The following is a 12468-nucleotide window of genomic DNA, read 5'->3' on the forward strand; positions in this document are numbered from 1 at the left end:
AGCAATTCTTGTGAGCGCTAAAGTTTCTGTTTTTTACAGCAAGATCAAAAAGACTTTCCCCAAGTCTTCCCAACGGTTCTACTTGGCACAAACACTAATTAAACACAAAAAATACAACCAAAACAGAGGCTAGATAAATTATTTATTACTAAACAGGATCAAAAATCAAGGAATAAAAATAAATTTGGGTTGCCTCCCAACAAGCGCTATCGTTTAACGCCCCTAGCTAGGCATAAAAGCGAAGATAGATCTAGGTATTGCCATCTTTGGTAGGCAATCCATAGGTGGCTCTCATAATAGATTCATATGGTAATTTAATTTTCTTTCTAGGGAAGTGTTCCATGCCTTTCCTTAATGGAAATTGGAATCTAATATTCCCTTCCTTCATATCAATAATTGCACAAGTCGTTCTAAGGAAAGGTCTATCAAGAATAATAGGACATGAAGGATTGCAATCTATATCAAGAACAATGAAATCTACAGCACATAATTCCTATTTGCAACAATAAGAACATCACTAATCTTTACCATAGGTTTCTTAATAGTGGAATCCGCAAGGTGCAAGTTTAAATAACAATCATCAAATTCACGAAAACCTAGCAAATCACACAAAGTTTTTGGGATCGTGGAAACACTAGCGCCCAAATCACACAAAGCATAGCATTCATGATCTTTAATTTTAATTTTAATTGTAGGTTCCCACGCATCATAAAGTTTTCTAGGGATATAAACTTCCAACTCAAGTTTTTCTTCATAAGATTGCATCAAAGCATCAACGATATGTTTAGTAAAAGCTTTATTTTGACTATAAGCATGAGGACAATTTAGCACGGATTGCAACAAGGAGATACAATCTATCAAAGAGCAATTATCATAATTAAATTCCTTGAAATCCAAGATAGTGGGTTCGTTGCTATTTAAAGTTTTGAACTCTGCAATCCCACTTTTAACAATTTTTGCATCAAGATCTAAAAACTCCGAATTATTGGGACGCCTTCTAACTAAAGTTGACTCATCTCCAGTCCCATCATTATCAAGATTCATATTGCGAAAAAAATATTTAATAGGGGAAACATCAATCACTTTTAGATCTTCATCCTTATTATCATGAAAACTAGAAGAACATGCTTTCACAAAGCAATCTCTCTTAGCACGCATCCTAGTAGTTCTTTCTTTGCACTCATCAATGGAAATTCTCATGGCTTTGAGAGACTCATTGATATCATGCTTAGGTGGAATAGATCTAAGTTTCAAAGAATCAACATCAAGAGAAATTCTATCCATGTTCCTAGCCAACTCATCAATCTTGAGCAATTTTTCTTCAATCAAACCATTGAAACTCTTTTGCGAACTAATAAATTCTTTAATATTATATTCAAAATCAGAGGGCATCTTATTATAATTTCCATAAGAATTGTTGTAGGAATTACCATAATTATTAGATGAATTACTAGGAAACGGCCTAAGATTAAAATTACCTCTATACGCGTTGTTACCAAAATTGTTCCTACCAACAAAATTCACATCCATAGATTCATTATTATTCTCAATCAAAGTAGACAAAGGAATATCATTAGGATCAATAGGAGCACTCTTATTAGCAAACAATTTCATAAGTTCATCCATCTTTTTTACTAGTAGATCTTTCCGTGTGCCATTGAGAATAATTAACCATAATATTATCTAGGAGTTTGGTAGCTTATCCTAAAGTGATTTCCATAAAAGTGCCTCCCGCGACTGAATCTAAAAGATTTCTGGAAGCAAAGTTCAATCCGGCATAAATTTTTTGTATAATCATCCAAAGATTCAAACCATGTATAGGGCAATTACGTATCATTAATTTCATCCTCTCCCAAGCTTGTGCAACATGCTCATGATCAAGTTGCTTAAAATTCATAATATCATTTCTAAGAGAGATGATCTTAGCAGGAGGAAAATACTTAGAGATAAAAGCATCTTTGCACTTATTCCATGAATCAATACTATTTTTAGACAAAGACGAAAACCAAGCTTTAGCACGATCTCTAAGCGAAAACGGAAATAGTTTAAGCTTAACAATATCATTATCCACATCTTTCTTCTTTTGCATATCACACAAATCAACAAAGTTGTTTTGATGCGTAGCGGCATCTTCACTAGGAAGGCCAGAAAACGGATCTTTCATGACAAGATTCAGCAAAGCAGTATTAATTTCACAAGATTCAGCATCGGTAAGAGGAGCAATCGAAGTGCTAATAAAATCATTATTGTTGGTATTGGCAAAGTCACACAATTTAGTATTATCTTGAGCCATCGTGACAAGCAAACAAGAAACGGGCAAAAGAGGCAAATTGGAAAAGAGAAGGGGAATGGAAAGAGAGGGCAAATAAAACGGCAAGGGTGAAGTGGGGGAGAGGAAAACGAGAGGCAAATGGAAAATAATGTAATGTGAAGGATAAGAGTTGTGATGGGTACTTGGTATGTCTTTACTTGGCGTAGATCTCCCCGGCAACGGCGCCAGAAATCCTTCTTGCTACCTCTTGAGCACTGCATTGGTTTTACCTTGAAGAGAAAAGGGTGATGCAGTAAAGCAGCGTAAGTATTTCCCTCAGTTTTTGAGAACCAAGGTATCAATCCAGTAGGAGACCATGCGTGAGTCACCTCGTACCTACACACACAAATAAGAACCTCGCAACCAACGCGATAAAGGGGTTGCCAATCCCTTCACGACCACTTGCAAGAGTGAGATCCGATAGAGATAATAATAATAACATAAATATTTTTGGTATTTTTATAATATAGATTGAAAGTAAAGATTGCAAAATAAAATAGATTGAAAACTTGTATGATGGAGAATAGCCCCGGGGGCCATAGGTTTCACTAGTGGCTTCTCTCAAGATAGCATAAGTATTAAGGTGGGTGAATAAATTACTGTCGAGCAATTGATAGAAAAGAGAATAATTATGAGAATATCTAGGCATGATCATGTATATAGGCATCACGTTCGTGACAAGTAGACCGACTCCTGCCTGCATCTACTACTATTACTCCACACATCGACCGCTATCCAGCATGCATCTAGAGTATTAAGTTCATAAGAACAGAGTAATGCCTTAAGCAAGATGACATGATGTAGAGGGATAAACTCATGCAATATGATGTAAACCCCATCTTTTTATCCTCGATGGAAACAAGACAATACGTGTCGTTTCCCTTTCTATCACTAGGATCGAGCACCGCAAGATTGAACCCAAAGCTAAGCACTTCTCCCATTGCAAGAAAGATCAATCTAGTAGGCCAAACCAAACTGATAATTCAAAGAGACTTGCAAAGATAAACCAATCATACATAAAAGAATTCAGAGGAGATTCAAATATTGTTCATAGATAAACTTGATCATAAACCCACAATTCATCGGATCTCGACAAACACACCCTAAAAGAAGATTACATCGAATAGATCTCCAAGAGAATCAAGGAGAACTTTGTATTGAGATCCAAAGAGAGAGAAGAAGCCATCTAGCTACTAGCTATGGACCCGAAGGTCTGAAGTAAACTACTCACACATCATCGGAGAGGCCATGGAGTTGATGTAGAGGCCCTCTGTGATCAATGCCCCCTCCGGCGGAGCTCCGGAAAAGGCCCCAAGATGGGATATCTTGGGTACAGAAGGTTGCGGCGGAGGAAATAGGGTTTCGTGGTGTTCCTGGATGTTCTCGTGGTATATGGATATACATAGGAGGAGGAAGTACGTCGGTGGAGCAACGAGGGGCCCACGAGGGTGGAGGGCGCGCCCAGGGGGTGGGCGCGCCCCTGCCTCGTGGCCTCCTTGATTGTTTCTTAACGTCCACTCCAAGTCTCCTGGATCACGTTTGTTCCAAAAATAACGCTCCCGGAGGTTTCATTCCGTTTGGACTCCGTTTGGTATTCCTTTTCGGCGAAACTCTAAAATAGGCAAAAAAAACAACAATTTGGGTTGGGCCTCCGGTTAATAGGTTAGTCCCAAAATTAATATAAAAGTGTAAAAAATAAGCCCATTAACATCCAAAATAGATAATATAATAGCATGGAGCAATCAAAAAATATAGATACGTTGGAGACGTATCACATGTCAAATTGATGTGGTCAAAAGTAGTTTCAATGCATGATATAGCCTATGGGCACTTGTGGGAGTAGTTGCTATCAATCTTGTTAAGTTTGGTTCACTTTTATTTTGAGTCACTAAAAATTTCAGAAATTTTTTAGAGGAAGAAAAATGTGTAGAAAAATGTACCAAGGTGGTTCCTCAAGGAAGCAAGGCCCAAGGCTCGCAATACGTACAGTTGAGTTGTCAATTCAACTGCACCTGAAAGACTTAATATCTGCAGCAAAGTATTTAGTAGCAAAGTAATATGGAAGTAACGGTAACAGTGGCAAAAGTAACAGTATTGGTTTTTGTAGTGATTGTAACAGTGGCAACGGAAAAGTAACTAAGCAAAGATCAATATGTGAAAAGCTTGTAGGCATTGGATCAGTGATGGATAATTATGTCGGATGCGATTCCTCATGCAACAGTTATAACATAGGGTGACACAGAACTAGCTCCAGTTCATCAATGTAATGTAGGCATGTATTCCGAATATAGTCATACGTACTTATGGAAAAGAACTTGCATGACATCTTTTGTCCTACCCTCCCATGGCAGCGGGGTCCTACTGGAAACTAAGGGATATTAAGGCCTCCTTTTAATAGAGTACCGGAACAAAGCATTAACACTTAGTGAATACATGAACTCCTCAAACTACGGTCATCACCGGGAGTGGTCCCGATTATTGTCACTTCGGGGTTAATGGGTCATAACACATAGTAGGTGACTATTGACTTGCAAAATAGGATCAAGAACTCACATATATTCATGGAAACATAATAGGTTCAGATCTGAAATCATGGCACTCGGGCCCTAGTGACAAGCATTAAGCATAGTAAAGTCATAGCAACATCAATCTCAGAACATAATGGATACTAGGGATCAAACCCTAACAAAACTAACTCCATTACATGATAAATCTCATCCAACCCTTCACCGTCCAGCAAGCCTACGATGGAATTACTCATGCACGGCGATGAGCATCATAAAATTGGTGATGGAGGAAGGTTGATGATGACGACGGCTACGGATTCCCCTCTCCGGAGCTCCGAACGGACTTGAGATCAGCCCTCCCGAGAAAGATTAGGGCTTGGCCGCAGCTTTGTATCATAAAACGCGATGAATCCTTCTCCCTGATTTTTTTTCTCCCCGAACATGAATATATAGAGTTGGAGTTGAGGTCGGTGGAGCCTCAGGGGGCCCACGAGACAGGGGGGCGCGCCCCCCACCCTCGTGGACAGGGTGTGGGCCCCTGGTGTTGATTCTTTCGCCAGTATTTTTTATAAATTCCAAAAATATTCTCCGTGAAATTTCAGGTCATTTCGAGAATTTTTATTTCAGCACAAAAATAACACCATGGCAATTCTGCTGAAAACAGCGTCAGTCCAGGTTAGTTCCATTCAAATCATGCAAGTTAGAGTCCAAAATAAGGTCAAAAGTGTTTGGAAAAGTAGATACGATGGAGACATATCAATGATTCTATGGTGGGGATCCTTCTCCCTTAGGAGGCCTTGATATCCACTAGAGGGATCTTCTCCAACAGGAGGTCTTGATTCTCCAAGGAGAAGGGTAGATGAGCAAAGCTCCCTCTAATGATCTCATATACTTTCCTAACATTAGAAATGGGGAGGAAGAGGTCTATTTATAGTGCCAGAGCGAAGGGGCCAGAGAGGGGAGGTTACATGGCTCTTGGCCCGTAGCTGCACAGAGGCACCGGATGTCCGGGCGGGACGCCGGATGTCGGGCCCGACTTGGGGCATCGGATGTCTGGCCTGGAGGTAGGCCGATTCTTCCCTTCTCTAGATTGTAGGGGCCGGATATTCGGGCTAGCACCGGATGTCCAGATGTTCACCGGGTGCCGGATGTCCAGGGGTCGTCCGGATGTCCGGCCCCTGTAGAGTCGCTTGGCGTACGTTTCTCTCTGGTCTTCCTCTGCTTGCTGGCCGAATGTCTGGGTTCCTGCCGGATGTCCGTCCGCTGTAGCTCCGCGGTGACCCCACTTGACGCACTTGACGCTCCACTTCCACGTGGACTTGTCCTATGGTTCGAGCTCCTCCATGGTTGTCTCCTCGGTTCCTGAGCACATGTAGTGTCTTTGCATTAGGTATCAACCATGTCTCACGTGAATGGAAAGGGGAAGCATTTAGGAGCGGGTTCACCTTATGTCCAATGACATATGCTCGAGCTATAGTCGTATGTCCACTTGGGGCTTGGGGAGTAGTTGTAGCGTATAGGATGCTCCGCATTAGAACATTTATTTCAATTCTTGAACATTTTTTTGTAGACATGATTTTTTTTGAATTTGTGAACAAATTGTAAAAACGAGAATTGTTTCTGAAATTCTGAACAATTTTTGGAAAAGAAGAACATTTTTTAAAACCTGAAACATGTTTAAAAAATGCGAACATTAATTGAATTTATTAACAAAAAATCAGAAAGGAACAATTTTTGTTGAAATTTTGAACATAGAAAATCATGAACATTTTTCGATAAGTGCAAACATTTTTCTAGTTAGTGAACAAAATATGAAAACAGAAACATTTTTTGAATTTTACAAAATTTTAAAAAAGCATACAAATAGAAAAGAAACATAAGATGAAAAAACCAGAAAACCTAGTAGAAGAAAACATAAAAACCGGTTCTAGAACCTTCTAGAAGATTCCCAAAACTGACCAGGAAACTCTGAAAGGTTCAGAAACCGGTCCGGTATACTATGTTTGAGTTGTACAAATTGGTCGGCCCATAACACGTTCGCTTGCATGACCCCTGTGCGGCAAATAGGTAGACGCGAGCAGACTGTCTTCCACTTCCACAGCGCCACACTTATGGGCTTGCCTATTACCACATAGTTTTTTTGGTTTGTCGTTCAAATATTAAATAGTTCCATATCGCTTTCTTACACCTCACCCCATCAATTTATATACATTTATGATTTCAAATTACTCCGGTGTGCCTTAGGGAGGAAAAGAAATTGGAAGAAGGAATAAATGCCTCTAGAAGAAAAAGAAATTAAAAGAAGGATAAACTTCATTGTGCCAATGAAAATAAGGAATAAATACCTTGGGAGGGAAAGGTATTAAAAAAAATAAAGTTCACACTTCACCGGTTAAAAGGGGAAATTAAAACAAGGATAAACTCTTCTGTGCCAATTAAAAGAAGGAATAAATGTCTCAGGAAGGAAATGAACTAAAAAAACAAATGATAAACTCCGTTTTTTTTGCGGCAAAAATGATAAACTCCGGTGTGCCCATTAAAAAGAAGGAATGCATGGCTAACTTAAGAATAATATTTGTTAGCACCTGATCAGTTGCTACACTCCCAATCCTATTAGTACGTGTTTTCCTGAAATATAATTTTTCGTGTTATTCAAAACGTGTTGGTGCCTTTTGAAAAATATTAAGTATTTTTGATATCGTATGTGCATTTTAGACTATATGTGTAGTTTTAAGAGAAGTATTCACATATTAAAATAATGTTCATATAGTTTTAAATAATTCACCCTTTTCTTAAAAACATTTCATGCAATTCTGTTCACATGCTAAAAAATGTTTGTAATTTTAAAAATATTCATGCTCTTTAAAACAAATAGTCCATGTGATTTAGAAAGTGTTTATGTGTTTTAAAACAATGTTGATGCATTTTGACAAACAAATATACAACTTAAAAGTGAGTGCGGGTATGAGTGATGGTGATGGACTAGGTGTAGGCCGTAGCTTGGGAAGGGCGGTAGTCATCCCAGCTCAACGAGATTGCTTTTAAAACTATTGGACATTCACTTGCGAGCATGGTTCAATTGTGGGTGTAGGTGTGATGGCTGAGATCATCACCTTTGAGTTAGATCACATTTGAACGCATTGTGTTTTTTCCCATTGCAATGCACGGATATATTTGCTAGTCTATATAATCTAAAATTGCACATTGCCTGGTTATTGTAGTCCGTGGATTTATATCACTATATATGGATATAACATTGTGTGCATATGTGCGTCATACAGCACTGATCGATCCTTACATATGATCGCCAACCAACCCACCCACTCACGCACGCATGCATGCGCCAATTAAAAGTGCATACGTGTAGGCATATATATGACCGATCGAATGGACAGGCATGTCCCATAGAATTAACTAGCCGACAGCATATATCCCTACCAAATGTAGAGTATAATTAATTACGTAGCAACTGGGCGGGCTTCATCATGAGCTGCTCATGCAGGTTGTCTCGGACGTCGTCGCCTGGCGGTAGCACCGGCAGCATCCCTTTCTCCTGGAGGCTCTTCACCGTCTCGTATATGCTCTGCAGCACCGGCACGAACTCCATCCCCAGGTCCTTGAGCCTCTGGTTCGTGAATTTGTACCCTTTCACCGGTGGGTTCACCTCGTCCTTGCACCTACACACCAAACGCGCATGTGTTAATGATCAAATCAACCGAAAATACCTCGGTAGAACCAGCTAGCGGTGATATATTTTTCCAGTCTGCATGCGACGGACATACTTGGTGGGTACGGGGTACTCGGGGAAGAGCTTGCAGAGGACGCGGCAGAGCTCGCCGCGGTGGAGCGTGGTGCCCTCGGCGCAGATGTAGCGGCCGTGCGCGCCGGGCGCCTCGTAGACGCGGACGTGCGCCTCGGCGACATCCTTGACGTGCACGTACGCCTGCGCCGCGTTCACGTACGTCTTGGCCGACCCCGTCAGGTACTTCATCACGTGCTCCGTGCTCGCGTTCACCGTCGGCTGCAGCAGCGGGCCCAGCACCAGCACCGGGTTCACCACGATCAGCTCGATGCCGCGCTGCCGGGCCGTCTCCAGCGCGTCCTGCTCGGCCACCGTCTTCGCGTAGCAGTACCAGTTCTGCACGCGCGTGACATGGATATCATCATGCATGCTATGATTTAAATATTGCAAAAAAGAAGATGATGATTCTTCTTATCTTTCTTCAAAGAAATGATGAACTTCCACTCAAAAAGTGGATGACCGACCGTGTCCCCAACTGCCGAGCTAGCTACATATATTTTATTCTAGCCGATTTTGGTCTCAACAACAAAAGGAGCGCAAAGGATAGGATCCCAGCCGAGTATATGTGCGGCAGTAGGTAGAGCTAGCAAAAGGTGTTTGGAGTGGCTAAAAATGGCCGCAAGCTAGAATGGTCTTGCAGCTGGTGCAGTGCTTGACGCACTGGCCAAGGAACAATACCTCATTGGCCTCGGTAGGTAAGAAATCAACGTCGCCCTTTCTATACGTATTCCAGCTTTGCATCCACGTTTGGTGAACCTCGACATTTGTGTACCATCATGTACATATATTACCGGGTTTCCGAGTTTCAAAGATAAGTAGCAATGGATTATTGTGTCACTGTATGTGAACAAAACAAACAATTACCACGTACCGCTGTCTTTTTGCAGTATTCAAGGTCGCTCCAGCAGGTGTCGTCGACGGGCTTGCTGGGGTCCCTGTTGGGGTTCATGTACACCGTGCCGATGGTGGACGTGAACACTACACGCTTGATGCCCATGTCCGCGGCTGCAGTGATCACATACTTGGTCCCCCGGATCGCCGGCTCGATCATCTTCTCCTGGTAGCCATCGGTCAGAAGTTTAGTTTCCAAGCAGGTTAGCAATTCATCGTGTGGCATCAATGGTACGTACAGGGTCGTCGGTGACCGGGGAAGCGGCGTGGAAGATGCCCTCACAGCCCGTGAACGCCTCGACGAGGGTTTCGGGCTCCATAAGGTCGGCGCGGAGGAGGACGAGGCGGTCGGCGGCGCCGTCGAAGGCTCTCAGGTGGTCATTCTTCGGATCAACTGCCAGAAGTCACGCGAACGATCGTGTTAGCAGATAATAAGACGAGTGTCTTGCAAGATGAACTCGAGTGTGCTACTATATCACACGTACCAGGGTTGCGAACGGTGCCCCGCACGTTGTAGCCCTTCTGTAGGAGGCGCTTGACGAGCCACGAGGCGATGAAGCCGCCGGCGCCGGTGACGCACACCGTCCGGCCGTGGCCGGGAAGCTCGGCCGGCACGTTGTCTGCCGCCTCGATCGGCATCTCTCTCTTCCTCTCGACTTACTTCCGGATTGGCACGACGTATCCGGGGATGTTGCGAGCAGCTGGTGCCTAGCAAGGTATCGACAGGTCCCAAAGTACGCTGTGTACTCGGAACGGTTCTTCCCTGCTACTTACTACAGTACCGCACAACACTGCGCAGGTAGTAAGTAGAGCTAGGCAGCTGCTGGATATGAGATGAGATAGGGCACTACGCATCGTGGCTATACTTATAGAGGCAGCGAAAGAGAGAGCTGGAGTGGTTCGAGACGGTTGGAAAACCGTGTGGCCCGCATCGACAGGACGGTCGTCGCTCGCTTTGGCGCCGGAGTTGGTGGGAAACTTTCTTTATTTGCCACGGCCAGACTTGGCACCTCGATTTAAGCGTTGCGCATGATTCACAGTAGTACTACATGCGTGCCAGAGCTCATTTGTTTAACGGAGATTAAGCTCCGTGTCATGCTCATAACCAGCCGTTTGCCGGGTCGTACCTACGAACTTAGGCCAGCAGCTTCGTTCATTTGGGGGTTGGTGGTCAGCTACCGACTATAGGAATCGTGATTCGTGAGGCGCGTGTGAGAGCCGAAGAAAAGTATTCTCTACGGCGTACTCGTCGTCTGTATGTTGTCATATGTACGTATTTCGTACATGTGCTTTATGTGGGGATCATCGAGGGTCAGTATTCGGTTTCAACTGTCAAGAATGGCCGCCCTAGGTAACGTCATGGTATTTCTCGTCATCGATCAAGCCCATCATGCATATGCATGGACGACGCCATACTCCGTATTTTCCACAAGATAATACTTGGAATTAGAAGATATTCACATTGTAGCTCCCTGATTTCACATTTTAGCCCACTTCAATGACGGTCATATATGTATATATTTTCTGAACCAGGGACAAACCTCTTTTCATTATAAAGAATAGTAAAAAGGCACGTGCGTTGCAACGGGAGAAAAAATACTACACACTTTTAATTTACAAACAATGTTCTATAATCTAAGAATTTGTAACTATTTATTAAATACATGAAGAGTTAAAAAGTTTGTTAAAAAGATACAGGATTTTGAATAACGAAAAGAGTTTTTTTGTCTGAAAAAGAACATTTTTGTATGGCCTCTTGTTGACGTAGGTACTTACGCCCCTATTTCATCACTATTTCTTGCCATACATGTCATACGTATTGGTCCAATTTCATCACTATTTATATCTTATCAAACTTGTCTTTTTTTGTCATGCATGCCTCATTTTTACTTTTTTCATGCATGTCCTCTTTTTTTTTCTTATATATAAGAGAATAGCACGACATCTCATATTTATCGGATCTCCTTTGTATTTTCTCTTTTATTTATTTTATAGCAGACATCCCATCTTTATTGAGTCTTTTTATTTCTTGTCATACATGACCTTATTTATTGGGTGTCTCTAACAAATTTATCTTCAATTTCATGTCCAATCCTGATTTTGCTGAGGTGTTCATCTCCAATCTGAATCAGTACCGATATGAAAAAAGATGGCTAATGCATTGTTGATTAACGTTGCAGCCTAGATAGTTTTTTTTTTGAATTATTAATAGGTAAAATAACATCATATTCAAATTCTACATAGTTTTCTAATCAAATTTCATATATAACATGTTAAATTTGGAGTTATGGTTTAGAAGATATGACTATTTTAAAAAACACTTGATATGTATTGCGGGTTTAATGTCAGAAACATCTGGGGGGTTTCTACAAAATAACATGACGGACTAAAAATACCTATTTCTTTTATTAGTAGGTATAGATAATGAAAATAGAACTTGTCCAAAACCAGCAAGAGATATATCAAATGGGAAAAGGGAAAAGCGAGTTCAAAGCACTATACTGCAATCAACACACACATCATAGGGCGAAAACTTGATAGCAAAGCAAAAACTATCCTACTAGAGATACAACAAGTATCACAAGTCTAGCAAACACGATTAAAGACAGCATCAGTCGCTCAACATAACAAAAGCCTTCAACCAAATCCACGTGCAAAAGTACCCTTGGTTAGCCTCAATGCCTTCTTGCATCGACGCACAAATCCTCAACATAACATTACTCCTGAGAAGAGTACCTCCATATCTCAACGAGTTTGAGTCCCCAGCCTTCTCTAAACCTACCCAAGACGTCGGAGTAGCACAAGATGCAAAAACAATTTCAAACGGAGACCGAGGTAAGTTGAATTCGAAGGTTGCTCTGTTGCGGCAATTCCAAATGCTCCATTAAATGTCGGCCCGCTAAATCGAGAGCGTAAAACTTAGCAAATGGCCACAAAATACTCGAATGTGTAAAATC

The 12468-nt window shown here is 41.7% G+C and overlaps 1 protein-coding gene across 1 annotated transcript; it reads right to left on the bottom strand.

Annotated features, from left to right (window-relative positions):
* Positions 1-8030: 8030 nt before the first annotated feature.
* Positions 8031-10355, bottom strand: LOC119301104 (cinnamoyl-CoA reductase 2-like). The gene is made up of 5 exons (XM_037578002.1): positions 9997-10355; positions 9751-9905; positions 9492-9677; positions 8601-8956; positions 8031-8495 (listed from the first exon to the last, which is right to left on the bottom strand). The coding sequence occupies exons 1-5, from the start codon at positions 10148-10150 to the stop codon at positions 8273-8275; spliced, it is 1074 nt and encodes a 357-aa protein (XP_037433899.1). The 5' UTR covers positions 10151-10355; the 3' UTR covers positions 8031-8272.
* Positions 10356-12468: the final 2113 nt, after the last annotated feature.

The sequence above is a fragment of the Triticum dicoccoides genome, chromosome 5A, assembly GCF_002162155.2.
Source record: "Triticum dicoccoides isolate Atlit2015 ecotype Zavitan chromosome 5A, WEW_v2.0, whole genome shotgun sequence".
Classification (NCBI taxonomy): domain Eukaryota; kingdom Viridiplantae; phylum Streptophyta; class Magnoliopsida; order Poales; family Poaceae; genus Triticum; species Triticum dicoccoides.